This window comes from Anoplopoma fimbria, chromosome 13 (genome assembly GCF_027596085.1).
Source record: "Anoplopoma fimbria isolate UVic2021 breed Golden Eagle Sablefish chromosome 13, Afim_UVic_2022, whole genome shotgun sequence".
Classification (NCBI taxonomy): domain Eukaryota; kingdom Metazoa; phylum Chordata; class Actinopteri; order Perciformes; family Anoplopomatidae; genus Anoplopoma; species Anoplopoma fimbria.
This window is the reverse complement of record NC_072461.1, coordinates 6,338,419-6,363,969: the sequence shown is the minus strand read 5'-3', so window position 1 is coordinate 6,363,969 and position 25,551 is coordinate 6,338,419. Positions and strand designations below refer to the sequence as shown.

General features: G+C 40.2%; 1 protein-coding gene across 2 annotated transcripts; it reads right to left on the bottom strand.

Annotated features, from left to right (window-relative positions):
* Positions 1-1,502: 1,502 nt before the first annotated feature.
* trim36 (tripartite motif containing 36) lies at positions 1,503-25,325 on the bottom strand. 2 transcript variants are annotated; one of them, XM_054611193.1, is made up of 13 exons: positions 25,145-25,325; positions 23,886-24,132; positions 16,661-17,007; positions 15,786-15,932; positions 14,573-14,668; positions 13,631-13,768; positions 13,246-13,361; positions 12,223-12,344; positions 7,090-7,207; positions 6,753-6,958; positions 4,225-4,408; positions 3,681-3,794; positions 1,503-2,738 (listed from the first exon to the last, which is right to left on the bottom strand). In XM_054611193.1, the coding sequence occupies exons 1-13, from the start codon at positions 25,178-25,180 to the stop codon at positions 2,369-2,371; spliced, it is 2,241 nt and encodes a 746-aa protein (XP_054467168.1). In that variant the 5' UTR covers positions 25,181-25,325; the 3' UTR covers positions 1,503-2,368. The 2 variants fall into 2 exon arrangements, with proteins under 2 accessions (XP_054467168.1, XP_054467169.1); XM_054611194.1 differs by having other exon boundaries at positions 23,898-24,132; positions 25,145-25,324.
* Between the last annotated feature and the right edge of the window lie 226 nt (positions 25,326-25,551).

The following is a 25,551-nucleotide window of genomic DNA, read 5'->3' as shown; positions in this document are numbered from 1 at the left end:
TGTCCTGCAAATTCATAAATGCATAGACGTGTTTTAGAGATGTTGAAACAGTCAATTTAAAAATACAGGAATCAAGGTTCAGGTCCGTGAAGGTAATTGACAGAAACACCTGTGAGACCAAATGTACACACAGTCACAAAAAAAAAAAAACTATTTTCCATTTTCTAACTGGAGAATGTTTGTCCATCTGTGAGAGCATGACTTTATTATACGTTTTAACCCAAAAATCCACTATGTGCTCCACACTATATAACAAAAACATTTAAATTGACTAATCAAACCAACACCACAAAAAAAAAAGGAGAAAGGAAAGGTTGTTAGTACCATTTGAAAAGCACTCCCTTGACAAAGGCAGCAGAACAGGATAAAATCTGCTTACAAAAATTTCCACCAATAGTGATACACATCTCTCAAGTCCACGAGCAAACACCCACTAATAAACATTTAAGATGTACTTTATGTCACTGAAAATAAAATACTCTGGATTAATATGTACATGGAAGTTAGAGCAAACATTTTGAAAAAAATCAGTTTATAGTCTGACATTAAAGAGCAGGCGGAGATAGATTAACGACGGTTACGGACAAAGCTGCAAATCAAACCAAACTTGTTTCTGTGAGGAAAGGTACAGCAGTTAAGGTTTCCCAGGCCTGATGGATAGAGGTAGGTAGCAATAGGTCCCAATCAGGGCCAGAAACCTGAGAAAACACACCCAGCAATTACCCTAACCCTCCAGAAAGTCAAAATATACATGAATGTACAAATAGACCCATGTGCAGAAAAACATGCAGTAAACGTCGATAGAAAAATCAAGTGTGGTTGCCCAGCAAACTGCCTGTCCAGTGTGCTCTCTCAGACTTTACGACTGAGCTGATTTAAATCAAAGCCAATCAACTACTTACGTGATCTGTCTGATAGACGATCGCACCAGTGACATACTAATATGCTACACTTTAAGCGTCTGCACTGCAAGTAAACGGTGGTTTTGATAGTAAAGAGCTACTGAAAAGTGTGTTTTGTGATAGCACTTTTTGTAAAGAACCTGAAGAACAGTGTTTGTGTGTTTTCAACTGTTAAAGGCAGCTAGGCCACAGAGTGGTGTGTTGCACTTAAGTCAGCGCCTCGACTTTCTACGCGCTTTGGCCATTAGTGACTTTGCAGCTGTGTAACTGACGTTGGATACAAGTACACAGTGTTCTGGTACCTGGCTGATTTTATAGTGCATAAGTCACATTCAGTGCTGTGCAAACAGTGTTAGGCTTGAAAAAAAAAATCAAAGTAACTACTCCAGGATTTAGGTTTATGGTGAACAGTCACTGTGAGTCATTAATGTCTTGATTACGTCTACAACATTTAAAGTGAAGAAGCCGACTAGGTAGTGATCAAAACGTGATGATTGTTAAGATTATCGTGTGTGAGGCTTCAATCATCATATTGTGCAAAAACAGCTGAACATAACTGTGACAAGGAGGAAAGGTAGTGTTTTCTGTGATAAAGTCAAGAGGAAAAAGGGAAGTATAGTGAATGCTATCAACTGTTATAACTTTGACACCCATGTGCGATGAAACGACCTACAATAATTACTCACATACAGTATATATGCTTAGTATTTCCATAATGCTTGTGCAATGACACCAATATCTGCTAGCTAGAGCGAACTAAGGGACCCATTTCCTTAAAAAAAAAAAAAAAAAAAAAAGGCACAAAGGCGCTAGCTTTATAGTAGCTACAAGGCTCTTAGGTCCACCAAGATTACATCTAAACCTATGCTGCTACTTTTAGACAAACAGTTACAGAGAAGAGCCCAAAAAATAAAGATCACACGATAATTAACACTCACAAATTAATCTATGACCATATACCTGGCAAAAGAGGAAGTGTACGTGTAAGCTCAAAGGCGTTTCATGTTAAAACAACAAAGATTTAAAGTAGCTGCAGACTAGTTGCAGCGTATTCCACTATATTAACAGCTGATCAAAGCTGGCAATCAAAACCAGGTCAACTACAGTTAACAGATAGAGACTTTGGTATGTAGAGAAGATCTTTGACATACCAGATACCAACCTCTGAAGACCTTTGTATGTGGACACTTCTATTCAGCGTCGTTCTCTTGTGGATGGATCATACATTATACATGCCAACTGTAAGTAGGTCAGTCTGTGGCAGAGCTCCCATTTTCACATTTATGACTGAAGGCCCTGATCACATCTGCCTCGCCCCACCTTTTTTTTTTTTTTTTTTTTTTTTTTTTTTTTTTTTTTTTTTAAATCTATTTGGATTGTACTCCATCACCCTGTCATTAAAATCTGCTCTTCCCAGAACATGCCAAAGATGCAGCTCCCAATGTATCCACATTCTCCATCTCTCCTCAGAAGGTCAGTCTCTTAGCGGTGATGAACTCTTCCAGTTGAACCTTGCCGCTGCCCATGAGCCCGAAAGCTGGATACATTGTTCCCGAACAGTCCACCTGCCTCTCATAAAGGCACCTCATGGTGTCGGCATCGTAGAAAAACACCCGGCATGCATCGTAATCTAGGCACACACCCAGGCGCTGGGGCATGGGGAGCACACGGTTGCCAGGGTCACCAGACGCCGCGTTTGCGCTGGAGACAGTGGAGGACGAAGAAGTCTTGGGGATGAAGAGTTTTCCCATCCCCAGTGTGAGGAGGGTGAAGGGCTGGGAGAGCTCATAGCAAGTGTCCTCACTGCCGCTGTCATGCCCACTATCATGGTCATACCTGGTGAAAGGAAGAGGAAGAAGAAAATGGGAGATGGAGATTAGAGAGAGAGAGAAATAATGTTGTTAGTTTGTATCAAATGTTTTGAAACCTACGTCAAAGCCAGAATCATAATCCTGTGTAAAATAGAGAGCAGAGTAATGATCTGCTCAAATTAAAGCAAAAACCATTACTTTTATCATCAATTTATCTGCTGAAATATTTTTCAAGTTATTGTTTAGTAAAATGTAAAATCACAATTTCCCAAACTGATATCTTCTAACGTTTGGTCCAAGACACAAAATACATTAAAATTTACAATCAAGGAAGACAAACAAAACCTGAAAAATATCAATAATCACATTTAGGCATTTGAACCAGTGAATTTTTGGCAAATAATTAAATATTGAATATGTTATAAATTCATTTTCTGTCAATTAAGGAATTTGGAGAGTTATGTTAACCTTTCATGTTAGCCTTTTTACATAAATATACAAAAAATATTATTTATACTTACCTTTGTATAAAAAAATAAAAATAAATTGAAAAAAAAGGGAAGAAAATATACTCAACCTCATGACTAGTTGAATGCTGCCCGGTGTTTATCACCTTGTATGCATTATGTAATAACCATAGTTTTTAAATGTATTTGCGTAAATAAATATTTTTCTTTAAATGCTTTTACACGAGCTGATCCAGTGAGAAAGGCAGGCTTTGTCTGAGACTAAGCTCTTTACGGGTTTATACTGGTTCTCTTACATCACTGGATTAGGTATGACTCAAACGCACTTATCTCTGTCCTGTGAATGTTTGCGTGTGCCCGTGCAAGTCGGGTATGCAAAGGTACAGATAAACAGAATTTGTTAATTTTTGTTTAGGTTTCACCACATGTCAATTACTAATGGAAACTTTGTAGATGATAGCCGTGTGTTGTGTGCGTAGACGTCACGTGCTTGCTCTCACCTCGGGCTGCTGGTGTCTCTGGGATTGTGAAACCATTCAAGCAGCTTTGAGTCAGAGGCCACTCCAACTTTAACCATGTAGGAGTACGCCTCCACCTTGAAGGCCCAATAGTGTCTGCAAAACAAACGCAGCGATCACGTTTATTACTGCAGGACTTGAGAGTGGGATGAGCCGTTGATACGCTCAGGTTTGTATTCGTCCTCTGACACCTCTGGTGCAAAAATCTGGTGGAGGCTGATAAAGACGGTTAAGAGGTGAAAGTAGAATAATCCCAACACCCTGTGCTTCTTGTCTCTTGAATATTTTATTTCCAGATAGCATGACATATTGACAGGGCTTCCATGTTGTGTGCTACAATGCCTGGGTTTTGTCATGTTTGCCTAAATTTTGCTCCATTTGCCAAATGTTTGTGCAGCTCTGTCCTCTAGACAAAAATCTAACAATGACTCCCTGCGCAAAAGTAACTTGTAATGTTGCAAATTAACTCTACTGCTGGACACAACTTCTTTGTACAAAGTCTCTGTGTTGTCACTTTTTGGCATACCTTCCCTGAGAGATGCCCGTGTCCCCAATTATGTAGTCTATGCCAATGTAGCTGCCCGTCTGCACACGTTCTGCTGCCAGGAGGAAGGCCATGCTGGCCACGCTCTCCACAGTGTCCCGGCGCTTGTTTAGAATGAGCCGATCCGTACTGAAGCCACACTTGTCGCTGAACAGGAATCCAAAAGCTGTATGTGAAGAGGTAGGGAGAGAATGAGACAGAGGAAAGACAAATGGAAGTAGACAATAAAGGCAGAAAGGTGGACAAAACACAGGAAGAGGAAGGTGGGGGGGAAGAGGTTAATGAGGGAAGAAACCAGAAAGGGTAAAATGAGGGAAAAAAGCATTAAGTTACCAAGAAAAAAAAAATCTTGTGAGGGCATACAATTTGTGCAAAAGGCAGTGGTTTATTCTCTCTGTTGGGGAATAAATGGGTTGAGAGCTGTGTAAGTGATGAGAGCTGCCACATGAGGGCACTATAGCACAATGTTAGAGCTAAGCAAAGCCCTACTTGCCATCATCATCATCATAATCATCACACCATGAAGAACAGCCATGAAACCCAGTCCTCAATTCTTATGTGCAGCTGCCATTTCTATTCATCATCTGGGTTCAATTAAATGCATTCTATAAATAGTTTATGGGCCAAAAGGCCACAATTACAATAATCCAGGACACATGTAGGCTGACATGATTATGCCTGTTCACTCAACCATCCAGTGCAATCGGAGGTCTACACTGGGGAGGACCAGCTCATTTGCATGTGTCTGGGGTCCTTTAAACAACTAGGCCATGATAATAATGATAATTGTAGTATGACCCTGCCTGAACAGACAACAATGCTGCAGCTTCATGTGAAGTCAGCAAGGATGCACCAATACTGACCGCTATCTTCAAGTGCCATGACAGAGACATGAGCCATCCGGTGTTTATAACCTTGTATTGTCTGATGAATAAAGTCTTGTCTTTGTTTTTTTAAATATGCAACAGAAATAGCAACATCCGTGTTGCAAAAGAACCCGTGACATCTGCTTGCTACTGTAACTTAATTTGATTTAATTAATTTAATAAATTATGAAATAAAATTAGGGGCAAACGTGATTAATGCAGCATGAAATTAGTCCCAAAGCAGCAATATTTTAATTTGACATTCAGTAAAGAATGTAGACCTTGATATTTATAGTATGGACACTTTTTTTTGTTTTTACATTGAGTTAATGATGAATTAGCAGCACCTGGGACAAACTAACTCTCTCAACCAGACCTTGAAATCTGTGAGTTCAGTGCTTTTTACACAACCCCTTTGTTAGCCGTTTAACATGCTGGTTCCTTGCTGGGCTTGGAATCATTACCAAGACATTAATGCTGACAAGCAAAGATCTAAGTGCTTACATTTTGTTAAGTCCTTATAATGTTTAAAAGGGTATTGGTGAAAAAAAAAAAAAAATACAATTCCATTGTATGTTTTGTCTTCTGCCCCTCACCCTGGCCTGAAATTTCACCTCATTAGTGACGCAGAGTGAATCTATCCACTCAGTCTTAAACAAACCAGAGAGCACAGGAATGTGGAAGCTCCCATCACAACACAAACGACAAGGCTTGTACAGGACACACACCAAAGCACAGCCGTGTCAGATCAGGGAGTGACGTGTCACGTATGCATGTTTGAAACAGACTCGCTCTGATGCAGCCTCCTGCCATGGGACGGGAACATGTGGAGTCTGAAGTGTGTCAAACCTAAGTGACAATACCACAGAAAACACCTCTGCAAATCCCAGAGAATTAATTATCAGTGCAAGCTTTCCAAAGAGAGGATAATAAAATGATTGCCAAGCAGAATATAAATCAAAGTGACAAAATCCCTTATTGGGAGGAAATGATTTGAATTAGAGTTCAGCAGATAGTTGGGGATGATTGTGTTTAATGTATTCCACCTTGCGCAATTCTTTAAATGCTTGCAACAGATGAAACTACAGGTCTCTTTTCCAACACCCTCCACACCCACACACAAGCTATATTGGCATCAGCCATGTAAAAACACAAAAGCCATTACCATGGTGATAAAGACCAAGACTAAAACACTATTGTGCTTCATTGCCTCCATCGGGAATGCTGCACGAGAATTACAAATTTAAAATAGTGAAGCATCTGTCATCTGATAAAAATTATCCAAAATTAAAATGCAAAACGCGCTCTGGGAAGGAAAATGGAAAGAGGAGCTTCGCTGCTGGCTTGGCCAAAAGAAGCCAAACAACAGGGTCTGGTTCTTCTGTCAATAAACAGTTCGTCAATTCATTAATTAATAGACTCAGCTTCAACAACACAGACTGAACTGAACAAAAATAATCCAGTTTATGGTTATGCTGTCTTTTTTTTTTCATTAACACCTCATCTAAAATGCCTAACATTCCCTTTACGTCCAACTCAAGTCTCAGAGGAAAAACCAAGAACACACACCCATCATGGGGTGAAAAGTTAACAGACATGGGTAAAATATTTTCTGGTAAACTTCGTCCAGCCTCGCGGGCTTACCGGTTGCAGGTGGTGTATGGAAGGTGACCTCAGGGCTGTGGGGGCTAAACATGGAGTTCCTGCAGCTTTTGACCCTGAAGGAGTACAGGCTGTCAGGGTCCAGGTCACACACCACAGCGCTGGGACCGTACACCCTGTCTGTAGCCGTCCAGACCCCACTGTCCTCACCGTCCTCCTGGGACGGGGACTTGCTTGGGCCCCCAAGTCTGGAGAAAAAGGAGTTATAGTTAAACAAGTAGTTTGGATTTAACCACAGGCATATAGCTGGTCTGTGGATGTACACAATCCTCAACTCTTCTTTTCTCTTGCTGTTATTTCTTTGTATGTGTGCACCAACCTTCGGTATTCAAGCACGTGGTGATCTGTAGGTAGGGAGTCATCAGACAGCCTCCAGCAGATCGAGGCCTCGTTATAGACTCTGCTATTGGACAAGTCAATCAGAGGAGGGTCTGGAACTGGAGCGGAGTAAGAAAAGAAAAATTAGTAAAATGTTGTGTTTGAAATGCAGCCAACAAAAGGAGGTTTATGCTGAGAAATTTGCTTCCGTTTATTAGCGATATGTAACCGATCTTGTGCATAAATGGGGGAAAGAAAAAAAAAAACTACAGTACTACTTATACAGAAGGAAATTCCAGTAAAAGCTCCCGTGTCTTAATCATGCTTAGTATAGTGCTTCAGCTCAATATCTTAGGTTCAAGCAAATGCCTCAGTGTAAGTGTGGCAAAGCTTAGATTTGTCAGGATCAGGGCTAACCACTCAGGACAATGGACAAGACTGCCTTGCATAATGGTGCCTGTTAAGAGGTTTTCAAATCGACTCACTGCCAGGAAATGCACTTTGTAAAACCATCAACACCAACGGCACCTAGCTTCCTCTCTCTCTCTTACTTTCACCTGCAATTTCCCTTCTTTCATCTCTTTACCATGGCCTCTTCTGACCTCTTTCATTTTTCCCCTCACTCCCCCATCACTTTTGTCAGTAAAGATTCCCTACATCAGCCTAATATTTGCAACCCACTTCTCATCCATCTTCTAATGTATATCAACAAAACCCACTCAATTCACCTTTTCATTGCCTGTTCACTAAACCCAGACCTCATTTTTCTCCAGGATCAGAATCCCATTACTGTAACCATGTAGGTCACCGTCTTTTCTCTAAGAGCAAGTCATTTTTCAACACTCATTCATTCTCCCTGTGAGAATACCCCTCCTCATATCCTTTGTAATACGTCTCTTTCTCTACCCTTCCTTTTTCCTCCATCTTTTGACATTCCCAATGTCTTTTCTGAAGTGCTTTCCCCCTACAGACAGATTCCCCCTGGCTGACCAGTTTCGCCACTACAAAGAGTTTCTCTGCCTCAGAAGTCAGTTGGCTAATCCTCGGTCTCCAAAGTCTTTTTTCCCAGGCTCAACTCTCATGAGCTTGTGTCCTCTTATAGCCCAATTAATTTAATGTACAACTACACTGCCCTGTAGGTAACCTTTATGTATGTTCAGACGCATTATAGAGATATCAAATAAGGTTAAACTTGAAGGGGCCTTTTAAAATTTTGACATGGAGAATGGACCAAAAAAGAAAAATTGTCTTAAGTCCAATTTTTTTTGTTATCATCTAGTCACCACTGGGAAGGTGGGAACTCAGAAATGCTTATTTTATAGTTTGTTTGTAAGGGACACTTAATACTTTTATTCTTGGCTCTATTCACCATGTTTAGATGAATAGTATGTAAGGAAAGTAATGACTTACCACTGAAATAGAAATCACATAATAGGGATTATTTATTAGAATCTAAACAGCCGCTAATAATGACAAATAAGATTTTATGTCTTCACACATCTCCAACAGATGGACCAATTGGCAAAAAACAAAATCGGCCGTTAGCCATCCAACACAGCAGGCAGCAGGCTCCAAAAAACCCCCCCCAAACACTATTGATGATCACATACAGTGAAGGCTGCTGCCAGACAGCAGCCAGGCCAAATTACACAGCAGGGAATTACTTTCTCTTGTGTCCATTTTAATTCCTCTGTCCTCTTACAACTGTGAGAGGACTGGACTCTCAACTTGTCATATTGTTTAGAGGATGTTTATTAAATTACAACTTTGACTCATAGTGGAAATAGTTGATACAAGCAATGTTTTCAGCTTGACATTTTGAGGAAACTCCAATTTGAAATAGACCACAAACGGGCATTTACACTTGACAACACAGTCTTTCACAGCCCCTCAAGAAGCAGAGCATGGGGTCAAAATCGGCAGCTGGTTTCAAGATGGGAGAGCACAAACACGCCCTTATCCAAGAAGGGAAGATATGACTAGAAAGCATCTGAGAAGCTATAGTCATTGAGCTAAACACGACACATACAGATTTATACACCATCAAGATGGCTGCCAATCACATTCAAAACATGACAATAGCCTATTGAGTTATGTTTTTCTATGACTGTTACGAGGACATTATATACTCTCCGTTGACAAAACATAATAGCAACGTCTTTGCAATCAGTTCAGACACTGAATTAAAAATCAGCCTCAGGTTTTTCCATGAACATAGATGTGTTTTCAGTTTCCTTCAGAAAAGGATGTATAAGAGCTTCGGGGCACTATCCAGTGATACAATAGTGTTTTTCACTGCTGCTGCATCATCTGCCAAGACTTCAATTAAATTACTGCAGTGTATTAATGCCCCTACAGCATTTTTTCACTCTCTGAGCTCCGACTAAGAGCATCAGTAGCTCTCATAGGATAATAAGATTAAAGATAAACTTTAATGGGACTGCAACACAACTGCTGCATGCAGCAGAGATTCATTTAGGCTACACTCTTGCATGAAAAAAACATTTTCTCCAGTGTTGGGATTGTAGGAAAGTCTAAAGAGGCAAACAGATTAACATTCAGTCATGTTAAAACAAGCCTAAAATGAGGACTGAATGAAGGTATTGGGTATTGTTTGGCCAAAAAGAAAACAGCAGAATAGAGAATGCGACTATAACATAATTTGGGGATCGTGACAAGCAGATTTATTTCCACTCTTTTTCACTTAAATAGTAGAGATGAGAAGTAGTAATGTAGATGTCTTAATTTGTCAATAACACAAACTCCAAAAAATATGATTGAACACACCGATAACGATTGTATATTTTTCCGGGTTAAAAGATTGTGTGTAAATGCATATTAGATTGTTGCCAGTTCTGTAAATATTCAAATTTAAAAAAGGAAAACATAAAACAAAAACTAAATAAAAGATCACATGTGCTACCACAGCTTTTAAATGGTTGCCCAATGTTGCGTCTTGTCATCTTTGCACAGTGTAGGTTCTGGTGATGCAATTGGTTGCTGCATTTTGTGCAATGTTACTTTTTCCACCCTCTTTTTTATTAAATCCTACTTTCTTTGTGTCCTATGAATAGTTGCCGTTTCAACAATGTTCAAAAGTGAAATTAATATTCAGACATGTAGAAATCCTTCAGTAAAACTTAACTTTTCCTGTCATTTCTCTTCACTTCAAATGTGGGCTTGCAACATAAACACATTTTATCCCTTTGAAAGTAGCCAATGTTCTTGAAAACACCAAGTATTAAAGCATTTCCTTTATCAAACTATCAACTACACTGTAATTGGTGTAATGATTATCCAACGTTTTTTTTCTTTTCTTTTAATGAGTTGTACAGAAAGTGGTCCGTTTCTAGTCCACTGGTCCGTGAGTCTAGACAGAATCAACAGTAGCCTCAGACATAAATCTCACATCACTGATTTTAAACAAGCTAACAGGGCTGCGCTCCAGAGGAGCAACAAAAGCCCACAGCAACAAACTCACCAACAGTCAGAGACAACTGTCAGTTGTTTGGCTGCATCCACTTGAGGGGTGACGGCTCAACGCCAAAGAGACCTCAGCTAGGTCTAAATTTATGTTTAATTCGTTTAATACGTTTAATTCCTAATTTGAAAAAAATGTTTTAATGCTATTGTCTGGAAGCACAGCTGCCACTCAAATCTAAACCGTTTACTTTGTATTGAGCCAGACCATCTTACCATTTACACAGGGCTCTTTTTTCCCCCCATGTTGCCCTCATCCAACAGTCAACAGCCTCTGGCTAAATTAGACTGAAAGAGCTGTCACAACTAACCGTCACTATCGGCTACAATGATATTCTATAATACTCTCCCCGAGTCACTGACATGCATAATGTTGTCAGGTTAGACAGGCAACAAGCCTCGGCCACACAGCCAGAAACCACCACTCAGTCGTAACGAGTCTGTCTCAATCTCAAATCCTATCATTATGCAATTTAGTATGGAATGTGACTCAGGTGGATCCAACACAAACGCCACACTATGCTTATGTTAATGCAATAATGTTCAGTTTGAGTGTGCATTATGGCAGTGTAATGTGTATAATTCTCTGGTTTTAGTTTAGTATGTGAAAAGGATTTTAGCCTTGAAGACAAACAGCTTAATTTGACAATGATTATCAAAGTTTTGACCACACGCAACACAATCAGTCTAGCTGCTTTATGAATCATGTCAAGACCTTGTCAGGCACTGACGTACACAATGACTGATCTTTCAGTGGCCCTTGTGATTAACACTTCCTTATTTAGACTTTTTTTGCAACCTACTCAGTTATCCGCAGACTTACGATCTTTGCTCTTGGAAACTTTTATTGATCATTTGCTGTTACGTATGATAACACCCAACAAGCTGTTCAGTCCTTTATTGCTCTTCAGCAGAAATAGTTGTCCATAGGTACATCTCTTTACTTTGTATTGGAAAAATTGTTTCACCAGCACTTTGACAGTTGAGTGCTATGCAGCAATATAATCAGCATATTGCTGTTGGCCGAGCTTCAGAGAGCAGTAAAACACACTTTTAGTGTGTCCAGGGCTGGACCTGTCGATCCTACAGATGAACTCTGACCTCTTAGCACAGCACAGTTCACCGGGCTGTGCATGTGATGGACAAGTGATGACAATCAGCTCATTCTGACCATATGTCTGGTTTTCAGAAAAGGCTAAGTTTATTCTATTAAACCAACACATTAAAGTGGCAAAACTCTGCGTTATAAAACAAGTTCTGCCATGGTCTAGAGGACACATGAACAAGTATTTCTTCATTTTTAGAGCTGAATAGAAGCAGAAAACGTTACCATAATTTATTTGACATGAACTAATGGTCACTTTTTCCAGCCAATTATGGTCAAGCTCTCATTACAGCTTGTCCTTTAACAAAGTTTCTGTGAGACAACACTACAGTGGAGCAGTGTACTGAACGAGAACAAAACATGAGTTGCAAAACAGCCCCAAAAAATGTTAACACTTCATGAGTAAAATTGGGAAAGGACTTTCATTCAGGTTTAAAGTATGTATTTGAGAAGAAAACAAGTATTTAGATTGAATTTTCTTGTTTTTTCTAACACTGTTAGAGTGTCACAGTAAATATTGAAAAAAATATTGAAATAAATTGGTTGTACCTCCACCAAAGCACATCTCTTTGAGCAGAGTTTCTTCTCTGGATGTGTCCAGCACAAACTCATCAAAGCAGGGGTCAGATGCAGGGTGGAAGGTCCTCAGAGACTCTGTGGCCTTCTGGATCCTGAGAACAAACAAGGTATACATATTTAATGTGCATGCACATACACAAATGTTACCAACATTTGTTTATATTCATTGATTGGAGGCTTATCTTGACTAGCATGGAATTACTATTGTAATACATCAGGTGTGCTCCCCCATATTTATAGATCAATCTTGTACTCTGGCATTATTTATGTAGTTGTGTCTATATTATATTGGCTTGTACAAGTGAAAAAGGAGATTAAAAATAAGCACCTTGTTGACAGAAGAAAAATGTACATTCTACAGTATCATGCTCTTGAGAGTGAAAAGGGTTTCCCGATAATCCAAAGCGGCTAATGGAGATCAATTAGTCAGCTTAGAGCAGAAGACAGCGCTGACTGGACACTGCGGCATAAGTCTTCCCTTAACAGCCCGTGAGTTTTGTAACCTCTGTGCACGTGCCTTCATGTGTTCCTGACACTCAACCAAACGCATAATCCGATTGATGCTTTCAACACCAACACCAACGGACCAAATGCCACTAGTGAAATCCAATGAGAATCTATAAAAAGGTATGGCTAATGATTGATGAAGTCCTAACAAACACAAGAATGTGATTGTGGAGCTTGTTGAATAATCAAGTTAAGCTTCTTTTATTTGTAGGGAATTTATATCTAATAATCATAACTAAGCTGCATAATTAGTAATTTGACAGTTTCAAGTGGTGGACATCCTGGGTTATCACTTTTTAAAATTTAAATATTACAGGATTACAGTTAACATGATACAAACATTAACTAATTGGCCTCAAGTCCAAATTACTAAATATAAACATATATAAATCTTCTGAAATACATAAGCAAATTGCCATTAAACTCTTCATCATTCACTTTAGTTGAAATGTTGTGAAAAGTGATGTCAGCATCACACAGATTTACCTGATGTGCAGCTGCTTTGCGGTCTGTACGAAGCAGGACTGATCCGTCTCCTTCAGTACCTCCTGAGCGTAGCCCACCAGGCCACTGTTCTCCAGCATGCCCTGGTACTCCTCCACCTGGGACACATTTTCAAAAAGTCGTGGTACTTTAACATTTTGTTATTCATTAAAATAAGTGGCATCCCCAGAACAAATGTCATACATTGAGACTCTGTTCCACCCCTATTCAGACATAAAGGAAATGATCAATGAAGAAGGTTACTCTTCCTGGGTTAAATGAAAGCATGATTTATTTTTCTACAGTCAAGAATATGATGAGTAAAGGAAGCATGCATGAATGTAGAGGATCCACTATAGAAATGAAACTCAGTCCTTGCATTTCATACCTGAACCTTGAGTTGATCCAGGCGTCGGCTTCTAGACTGTTCTATGGACTTCAGCATCTCTGACTTCCTCTCCTGCAGAGTCTCAAACAGACGCTCAAAGTGCTCATTGGCTTGGCGCTCTGCTAGCTGTCCATTATCCTTTAAGAAGAAGATCATTTTGTTATCAATTTGAACAAAGCAAATAAAATGTTCTCATATGTCCCTCCCAAAACACACATATGCACAATAAGCGTTTCTTAAGAGGGGTCAGAGTATTAAGTCAGCATGTAACTATGTGATCATTTTCCAACCAATACAAAAGTAGGGAAGGACAAGTGGCAGTAATATTAAAAGGTATTATTGTAATAAACTAATTGGCATCATGGTTGTTTTATTGAATTAAAACTACTTTGACAGAAGGTGGCTATAAACGCAGTTAAGAATACACTGTCCGTCACCCCCATTCTTAGGTACTATTTAAGGATGCAGAAGCTTAAAAGTTTGCATTACACAACTTAAGTATATAGAGAGAAGGATTAATGGATCAAAGAAATGTTTGAACAAATACAGCAACCCAAACATACTCCTCTTACAAAACACCAAAAGCGTAGGTGCATAGAACACTACCCATTTAGGACCAGCATCAAAGTAAAAAAGGGAAGGACATGCAACAGGGAAACTAGAATGCAAATCCTTCCCTTCCTTGTTTGTGTGGTTTGCATACTGTTTGTTTTGTGACCTTCCTTTTTCGTTCACAGAAAATGTTAAATTGTTCCTTCACTCAACTAGCTGGTTTTGTGAAAGCTAAATACATTTTTGTATTGTTTGAGAAAAGACAACACTTGGATTTCATCTGCTTTCTAGAACTACCAACTGAACTATATTTGAAGGAGGTATTAGAGATTTGATTTTGTGAGCAGAGTGGAAAAAAGGACTTATAGCAGCATGAGTCAGCTCTCTCACCTCGGTCTGATTGATGAGCACCTCCAGATCAGTAATCTGAGTCCTGACCTGGTCCTCTTTGCTGATGAGGTAATGGATACTCTTGGCCAGCTTCTCCTGATGAAATAAGAGATCAGCAGCATATATTATGAGTTTCAAAAGGGCTTGAAACTCTGAAGCACATACACACTTACAAGGCACTAAGATGACAATAGATATCATTAATGTGACATTTTAAGGAATAGGGTTGGATTTATCAGTTCATACTTTGTGCTCACATTCCCATGCTCGACATGGGTCACAGCATTTTCCACTCATCTTATATCATATTCACAGCTGCAGCTGCAGCTGTTCTGGTCATGTGCAGAGTGTCCCGTATGACCATGTATGTGAGAGCCTGTTTCAGGGGGTGCTATGTGTCAAACAACATACACTATCACAATGATATGAATAGAGTGCATTGCTGTTTAAAGCAAGTGTAACCACAACTACTTCCTGGCTGACGAAGGATTCCAGGACTGTCCAGGACATCCTATCCAACAATTTGTAGAGACAATGCTCACAAAATCATGGGGAACAAAATGGTGTCATTAAATATTAAGCACCATAGTGTTTGTGAAATTCAATCGCTTGGCTGTGTTGACAGCCAGATTCTGCCTGGACTTGCTGAGCCACTCTGCTCCAGGCAGTTTTATCTCCACACAATCCAAAGCAAACACTCAAACTGATTGAAATTCTTCTTCACCAAGTGGCACAAATCTGGCGACCACACGTGAGACCAATTAGTTTTAACCCAGTTGGCCAGCTCGGGTTTCAGTTTCAAAAGGAGAGAGACTGATATCTAAGATCCGGTGCCAGCACAGGTACGGGTCAGACATGAATATTACAGCAGGAGATGAGAGCTTCAGGGATCAGTCAGTGGGCGGTACAGCACAACAAAAATCCATCTGTACTGAATATCATCAAAAAAATGGTTTGTTGGCAATTTCTGTGTAAAAACATACATGCTTCCAAGTTGTAGTGCTGCTTTGCAACAACTCCATTAAAAGTATTTGATGGTGGCATTCTGTTCAAGCTCAGTTTAATCCTTTCCATCATAAGACAGTATTGTGTTACACTCAAAATGACTCATTACATATCACAGAGGGCATCATAACAAATTCCAGTGTGTTGAAATAAGACTCGCACGTAGCAGAATTCTTTCTCAAAGAGTTAAGGTGTCTGAATGTGGTACCTTGAGGATCTTATAGGCACTGCTCATGGAGGTGACTTTGTGGTTGGCGTGGGATCCTCCCAGCTTGCAGAGGTGACAAACGGGTCGTCTGCAGACCTCACAGTACATGTTCACCTTCTCCATCTCGTGCTCTGGGCACATGAGCACCTGAGATATTTAACAGAACAACAAGAGTTAAAAAATCCCAGACAGTACATACATAGTAGGCATTTAACTTCTACAGTGATCCAAAACTAGCTGAAGTGAAACAGGAACATGGTCTAAACTTAAGAAGCATCTAGACAGCTCTCTGTGAGCCATTTCCTGAAGTGTCTAAAAAAATATATAAATCAGCACTTTTTTTTTTTTTACTGCCAAGATCCCCATTAGAACGCATCATAGACAGATTGGACAGAGAAACAAAGTATTGACAAAGCCATTAACTCCAACAAGGATACAAATATCAAAAGTATTCTAAGATCAATGAATCAGGTTGTTTTGGATCTCCAATCAATTCAGCAGTCACAGGGGGAGATGTGTTGAAACACTCCAAATATTCTGATTAGAAATATTCACACAAATGTTTCCACTTCTACATAATCTGTTTTATAATTTAAGCCCAGATCAACTACAGTATTGAGAGATATTCCCGACCATAAATTCATGATCAGGAAAACCCAGATGGTGAAAGATTTTCAGCTCAAGTCTTCTCAAACATTATTTAAATAAATCTATACATGCTAAAGTGTACTTTGGACTCATGTGATAACCTAGCTTCTGAGAGATGTTCATAGTCCAACTGAGTTCACATCATGTTTGGTCGTCTTTAGAAAATAACAGATAGACGGAGATAAAAAAGACAAAGCCTTCACAAGGCAGGGACGGACGGTACTTGCCTTGGGCCTAAAATTGGTGGTGGGACCAACATACTCATGCTGAGCTTTGGGTGTGCCCCAGGGGTGGTGCAGCTTGAAGCACTCGTTACAGTAGCTAGCCTTGCAGTCCATACAGCTCTTCGTAGCCTCCTGCAGCTGCGGAGGCTTACAGATGTTACACATGATGGCGATGGCTGCGCGGGCGGCCTGGCGGTAGCGCTCGACGATGTTCTCCAGGGTGAAGTTACGGAACAACATGCTGATGCCGCGCTCACCGAGGTCGATGTCATGCTGGCAGCCCGGGCATGGGATGGTGGTGACCCGGGGAGTCACTGAACCTCTGCGCCACCCCGGTGACGAGATGGAGCCTGGAGGAGAGCCAAGACGGACAAGTGAGAAAAGAGCATGTGTTATGTGGATTCATGGCTTTCGGTCACCCAGTTTCAAATCTTGTCTGAGGCCCTATTTTGACATATGAACAACAATGTCCTTTGACTTCAAATTACACTGAAGGCATAGTTTCCAAGAGAGTCAAATAGGGGCTTTGAAAAATGTGAACACCCATTTGTGTTCAACACACTCTGGGTGAGATTCACAAAGCAGCATTACATCATTGCATGACTTGCCAAGTTTGATCTTAAGGAAAAAATGCCTTTGATAGCAGATATAAGCCTTCACAAATGGGGCCTCAGTGTGTCTCCCTTTGTGCCTTATTTCCATAATGACCACTTCTCCATAAGGGCATGGATGTATGGAGCAAAACATCTGTACAGGCAATGCATTGGCTAGTTGTCATTACAGGGAAATAAGTCTATGAAGAGAGACTTTCCAAGAGTACTGGGGCAGAGCGAACACACACAGGATAGTTACAGGGAGGACGGCATCCTTGGAGCTTATAGAGAAAACACTGTATGAGTAATTAATATCACACTGCAAGTCATTTAACATTACAACAGGAATGAAGAGTATGGAAGTGCACACAATGAGCTGGACAATGGAAATAATAAAATTTTCCTAAAATGAGTGATCAACAAAATAAAAATATGATGGATTTTAAAATCAAGCAATGTAACTGAATAACACTGCGTGAAGTAGAACTTAAGCAAAAATGTCCTGTGAGTGAACTTTCATATCGCATGTCCAGGTCAATGCATCAACACTTATTTTCACATGACAACAAAACTCTGAAAGCAACACTGCTTTCAAGAGTTTCCTCACAACACTGTGCTTGTTACTGATGCAGCAGCATCGCAACAAAGCAGCAACACAGTAACATGAGGTGGAAATAAGGGAACTGTACACAAGGTCACGTCACAGAAGCAAGCATTGGGGAGTGCAGAACTCAAAGACAGCAAACTGAAGTCACTACACGGCAAAATAAATGACAAATAAAGTATTGCTTCACGTTTCTGGGGGACAGGGGAAGCAAGGAGTGCTGGATTTATCTCAGTATGAAAGCCAGTATTTCCACTTCGTTTCCGAGGACCTGAAAATTAAATCAAACACTCCTCAGGAGAAGCCAAATACAGGAACACTACGACAAAATAACACTGCAAAAAAAAAAAAAAAAAAAAAAAGGTGCAGCTGAGGGAAAAGCAGTGGCAAAACAGCAAACATAAACTATGTGATATGTGTAGCCATTTGCATGAAGAGTGATGTGAGCAGAACGGAGGACCGTGATAGTGAAGGGACAGTTTACTACCTAGAGGCAACATTTGCCAGTGATCTGACAACACACTAAACTACTGTGCTTTGTTTGCCAAGGATTGATTACCCTTCCGACCTGAATGCAAATGATAAAAGGCAAACGTAGCAATGTGGAGTAACGTTACGATGAAAAACCTAGTCTGACAATGACGATGAAGGCAACATGGTCTTGTTAGGTGAAATCATCGGATGAAAGGAGAATTCTGTCAGAAAGCCTTCACACTGAATGTATGCATGTCTTCATTCATGTGCGTGTTGTGTCGGGACCCTGCACACTGTGGACAGGACAGCCGGTGTGAGGAACAGGAAGCGAACAGGAGATGCCTGCAGCAAAGTGGGTGTGTGCGCGTGTTGATTTGTGGATCTGCAGAGCCGAAGGTAAAAAAAAACTGACGAGTCATTGCAGTGCAAAAGGGTCTCGTTTTTCCCCCTGCACAAATCTTTAGACGGTTGCTTGAACTGATGTAGCATTTTTATGTTTTATGAAATTATACTGTAAACGTGATCATGTCTGCACATTTAGATTCATATTTTAAAAAACTTAATACAGCCACACAGTTCAAGGAATCTTTTGTAGTATCCAGGTACAATAATCATTCCTTTTCTACTGCAAACATAAATCTGTAAAGGTCCTGATTAATAAGGCTTGTTGAATGTGCTTTCGCTATCCAAATACATGTATTGACATTACGTTAATTCAGTGGCTGCCAGAGACAGATTCTTAATAACTTTAATCTTTATACAGATTACAGTCTGACACCACATCTTCATTTTTTGCTGCCGTTTTATTTCATTTTGGAGGTAGCTCCTATTACTGTCTATTCTTTGGAGGGGATATGTTAAGACAGGCTATTTAAAAAGGGAAAAATAACTCTTAAAAACATCCACTGAGCATGTCAAATAGCTGCATTAGCTGGCCTAATCTGACAAACAAAACTAGCATCAGTGTTGTTTTACTTGGCCTGCAATCTGGCACACTCACTCATTAATCATCCCAAAAACGATTAAAGGTAGGCTGAAACAAGTCTGCATTCTTATGAACAGTTTTTCAAACACTGATTGTCAAGTGAAGCAGAAACAGTGTCCTAAAGGCACCCAGACATCAGTCAGCAAGTGTTAAGAATCTAAGCAAGCCCAAACATATTGTAGGTTTTCTGTCTGTGTGTGTTTGTTTGTTTAACTGGAAAACTGCAGAGACTAACAGTTTTCCATCTCAATCAAGCAGCTTTACTTGCCAACATTTTTTACGAAATTAATACTAAGCTTAGCTAGTGTACAGACACACACACACACACAAATTCCTGTCCCACTTCGACTCCTAGGAAACATCCTCACCTCTCTCTCTCATTAATTTAAGTCTTGGCTCCTTTCAATTCCTTTTTATCACTTGCCAAAACTCCCGCAAGGACTCTACCTCCCTTCGATTCTCATCTCTCCTAATTTACGCCCCTCTCTTTAGTCCGCCTCTTCATATGCTGACTCAACATAGATTTAAAAAAAAAAAATAAAAAATAAAAATTAAATTCCTTGTTGATCTAGATTTTTAAAAAGTCTGATCCTTTAAAGCTCAGTGGACATTTTAAGAGTGGTAGATGGTTTTAACTATTATTACCTGGCTCTAAGTGTCCAACAAAAATGAATAAATGCGCTTTACAACATTACATCCAGCGACTAAAGCGGCTCCTGATAAAAATTCATACCCAACCGGTGGTTGCATGTAGTTTGTATGGTCGTGTTGACAGGGCTAAGTAGACTAGTGGAGAAAAGGTAGAACCAAACTAGGGTTTCACAGGGTTTCCAGTAACACTGTACTCACTACTACAGCTACTCAAAACACGGAGCCCCCGTCTACCTCGACTTCCAAACGACCTTCGCACTGTGGCTGCAAGCAATGAACAGAGAAGTGAGGTGAGACCAACAAGAAGAAAAAAAAGAAACCATACATAATGTGAAGTGACGTGAGAAACCATTTTTGTTTTAAACATCATGACAGTTGAGAAACAAAGACAACTTAAAAGTAAACTGAAGGAAAAGTCTTGTTATGCAGTTTAGAGTGAAATATAAAACAGTGATTCAAATATACATACAGGATGTGAACAGTTGGAAGTACAATTAACTCTTGATCTGTGCACTTATTTACATTCTCAAATGGATCAGAAATTCATGCAGCTTAACAGAATTTAACAACTTTTCATGACTAGAAAACCGTGTGTCAATTTTGTCAAGGAATGGTTCGGTATTTTAGGAAATATGCTTATTTGCTGTCTTGCTAAATATGAAGCTAAACCCAGGAGATGGCTAGCTTAGCTCTGCCAACATCAATATTGAAAACATAGGGAAACAGCTAGCTTGACTCAGTCCAAAGAGAGAGAAAAAAAAAAAAAACAGTCTATCGGCACGACTACAAACTAGCCACCGGTTACAATTTAGTTTCTGTATAGATTAAACCAAGTAGATAAAACGTGTTAATTTACTGTTCACTAAACCCTGCCCCATTGGGCATGCATCTTTATCCCCAGTCTTTAAAATCACAACATTTTGAATTCTGCTTTTAAAAATACTCATCTAGAAACATCAGCGGTTCTTACTAGCTACTGATAGCTTAATAAACTTGCTTGCTATAGCTGATATAATCTGCCAGTGAAAGCTCAAATCGATGATCTTCAGTTAGAAATGAGAGGACTGCTTGTATCTACCTCTGTCTTCAATTAAAAACCAATTAACTAATTGAAAACTAATTTCAAGTGGTAAATCTTCCATCGTTATCAATGTAAACTGCATAATGTGCCGTGCGAGAACAGAAAGCCTGGCAGGCATAGCAACAGTAAGGGGGACAGGACCTCCAGTCTTTATGCTAAGGCAACCTTGTCCAGGCTGTAGCTTTATATTTAGCATACATACTAGCATCAATCTTGTCCTCCAACTGCTGGCCAGAAAATGTATAAGCATATATCCCAACATTTCAAATGATTCCTTTAAAGAGCACTTGTCAAGAGTTAGCTGTTGAACATAAATGCATCATGCTCTGTTTTGCGCCCTGGCAACATAAAGTAAGATGAAGTTGAGAAACAATGCAGATGAAGTTTTAGTGACCGCCTTCCCTCCGTCCATGCACAGCAGGGCTTGTCCAAGCTGCACTGATAAATATAGCCTTAAGTCCTTTCTTTCTCTCCCTTCACCTAATCCCTCATTCATTCCTCACAGGCAGGTTGCGTCACCGTGGCTACCGATGATCTGATCTCCCAGCGTTGGAGGTCGTCTACAGAATTACTTGGTTGTTCTGTTTGGGAGTTAATGTGCTCATAACGTACTTTGAGGTTTCCCTTAATAATCTTAGCACAGAGAGTATTTGTGTTTTGTAATCTGCTGATTAAATGCATTTAACACGGGAACAACCTCACATTGACTAAACGGACTCTGTTTCTTTAAGAGACGCTGGTAAATTAAAACATTAAATTAAGTTTTAAAAAGGGAGTTCAATTGAGTGCATCAATTAAAAAGACGTTAGAATGAAAGTACAGAAATGACAGACTTGTCCTTTTGCACACACTGGCTTCCAGCAAGGCGCAAGATTTGTTTACCCAAAAAGCAGGATTTGACCATTTCCAGCGTCAACAGATGCAGTCCCGTCTGTGAAGAATGAACTCATTCAGGTTGAAGGGGGAGACTGAATGAGGCAGGCTGTGTTTGAGAGCCTGCTCTCAGTGGTTTTGAAACATGAATGGCTGAATAGATCCCAAAAAAGTAGAGTCACTGTACTCTGGGGATCTCTGTAGCTCTGCACCTCATTATGGCTCTGAGGCTTTTTGGCATCTTAAAGTTAAAATGGATACCAGGTTACACCACCTGTCACTCAGTGTTATATAGTATGGGCCATTGATTAGACATATTTGATGTCAACCATTCTGACTTAAGGAAATGCATTTACTGTACATGTACCAAATCCATACTACTCAGTGCCAATTCTGTATTATAACGTTTTTTTCAGAGAAATCATTTACACAATACTTGCAGCATGAGACATCAAACTGCAGCTTGAATACTACTGACAACTAAACTTCACAAAGACTTATTTTGCTTTCTGTAGTGGAGGGTCGATTTTTGAGCAGCTGCTCCATTTTCTTCCAACATCAATGCAGGCTTTTAGTATGCATGCTTACCGTTTTAAAAGGTTTACTTCATTTTGTTATTTTCTCAGCATGAACACACCACATACTCAAAACCTGCTTCGACTTATAACAGAGTATGGAAGTGGGACACAAAAGAGTACATATGAGACGACATCTTTATCGATATGGCGTGTATCACAGAGCCCTCTGAGGGAGGAAGGGAAGCCTTGTGTCCATCCATGCTGTTTTTTAAGGCTTGGACATTGACCTGCTCAAGCTTGGCTGTAGCAGCGCATGTGCTCAGCAGAGAACATAAAAAAATGTTGTGACAGGTTATTTCAGCAAACTGTAACCCACCCCCCTCACACCTTCCCCTCCCTCCAGCTCAGCTTGGTTTTAAGAGTTTAAAATATCTTAAAGCAGCTTACAGATGTGCTTTGTTCACTCATGTGTACACAAGACACACTCTTATGCCTGTATATCCGATTAAATGTGAAATGAAAAATCTGTTCCTAAAACATTTTCTAAATGAACGCATGATTGAAGGGGATGTTTGATGCCCCTGGGCCATTAGAGGCAGACAGTGGAGACAATTAGGGCTTGAGAGAGCTTGTCAACATTTCTTTTCTGGTGGTAGACAAATTATAGCTTGTCAAGTTCCCCTGCTGTCTCTTTAATGAAGCCTGTAAAAGCAGACAGGATTAGAGGAAAAAAGGTGATGACTGACAATGTTACAGCTGAGCGGTAAAATTAATAAAATCATGTTTATGGTTGTTCTCGTTTATCTAGGACAAGAGGGGGAGGAGGGCAGTGTCTGTGCCACGCTAAAACCAGATATCAGAAATGAATGCTTGGCCCATTTTTTGTCTTGCTCAGAGTTATTCTCAACCTTTAATCTGCATTGGTTAAAAACTTGCTCTTCACAGTGGAACTACTACTACCCTTTTTGTTTGCCAGGTAATCAAACATGCCATTATTTTATTTTTTAATTACATATTTCCTTATTTGAGAAATTGTTTTAAACCTTTTGTTCTGTGGCTCCAGCCACCTGTTGAAGGCCGCCACTAAGATTACAGCAGAACTAAAACCTGTATCTAAGGGAATTGGGAGGAATACAATGCAACAGGAAGTTGGCATGACTGCTGCAAAACTCTTATCGTCTTACATGGAAGCAATCATAAACGGTCTGAGTTGCAATTCAATACTCACACTTCCTGTTCAAAGATCATTAGCTTCCATCAGCTCACATAATCAGGCTGCACAACAGCATAGCACGAACGTTGCTCCAATTTAAGACTCAACATGCTTTCATCCTCGGAGTAATGCGAGATCCACTTCCCTGCACTAATCTCTACGTAATAAAATCTTTCCTGTTAGCACACATTTATTTAATCTAAAAGAGAAAAAAACAGATATATTTGACTCCTTACCCCGAGACCCACCTGATCTCACAAGCCTGTCTAGCCTCTCCATGGACGGGGAGGGCACCCTGGACCTGGGGCTGCCCGGCATGGAGCACTCGGAGCCGGCGTCAAAGGAGTCCTCATGGTTCAGCATCAGCAGCTCCCTGACACACTTGTGGCAGACGCTGTGCTGGCAGGGCAGGATCAACGGATGGGTGAAGAGCTCCTTACAGATCGGGCAGATCAGCTCCCTCTCGATGTTTTTGATCGGGACCTGGTGACGGAGACATGATCAGTGAAAACTGCTATATAGGGAGTTTTGCGTTAGGCACAACCACAGCTGCTGTCACCCTTAAAGATACTTATGAGAGAGACCGATAAGAAACAAAAGAACAGAAGGCATCACAGATTAGTCTGACACAAGCTTGGCAACTTCACTTGGAGGAAAGGATACAGCTGTCTTTGATTCTTAGAACAATAACCTATTATTAGGACATTTTAGATGCAGCTAAAATAAGCCCATTGTTTGCACCTTTAGCTGGGAAAACTACATGTTACTGTCTCAGGGAGGTGGGGGGGAAAAAATGTGTCTTTAAGGTGAGTAGAAGGACAATGTAATTATTTATCCCACCTGAGCATAACTTCAACTTTACTCTGAAAAAAAGACACTGATGCAGTCACAATAACAGCCAGCCACGGGGTGTCTTTAACATGTTTCTGTTACATTACATAAGACTTAAGGATTAAGCCCAGCTAGCTAAATATAGACAAACAGTAAAACACACGATTCCAGCAGCTCACGTTTTCACATTGAAAAAAAAAAAAAAAAAAAAAAAAAAGACGATTTAAGAAGGTTTCTAGGAGTCACAACGAAAAGTGTCCTCCTACATTTAGCCACTGATTAGTAAACGTCTTGCAGGTGGTGAGATAATAAAAACATCTCAATAATAAAGTCAAGATTTTTTATTTTTTTTTGCTCTGACGAAACCACCTCCACACGTGCGAAAAGACAAACCCTGATTGATAGAGGAAGTTTAAAAAACAGACAAAAAATCCTGCACCAAGAGTTTCACTAAACACAACAATGGCTCCAGACAGTAATGAATGAACACACGCTGGAGGTAGTTTGCTGCTCAACTTTTTTTACCAATGCCCCGGTCACTTTATATGCACAGCAGATAGGCTCCGGGCTGCTCAACAATGACGAGACCAGATGAACAAAACGCTTCTTTTTTTTTTTTTTTTTTTTTTTTTTTTTTTAAATCAAAACTTCTCTCTTGTCTTACCGGAGTCGTGCTGCTGCGCCGCATCTCTGCAGTCATCGTGAGGGAGAAAATATAAGCTGGTGTGAGTAAAAAAGCAACACCTTATCCGGCGTTTTTATGTTGGGTTTTTTTTTTTTTGTTTCGGGCTAAAAAACAAACTCCTCGCACGGCAGGAGAAGATGCAGACAGCGACGGTCTGCGTGAATTTAAATAGAGTGACGCTGCCGGGAGAGAGAGGAGAGAGAGAGAGAGAGAGAGAGAGAGAGAGAGAGAGAGAGAGAGAGAGAGAGAGAGCTGCAGTGAATCAGCAGACAATTCACTGCTGCAGTGCAAGCGGGCGGGCCGTCCCAGAGAGACGGGGGGAGGGGGGAGGGGGCTGGGTCTCCATAGGAACTGATGCTGCCTTCGCGTGCTGCTCGTAAACTTTA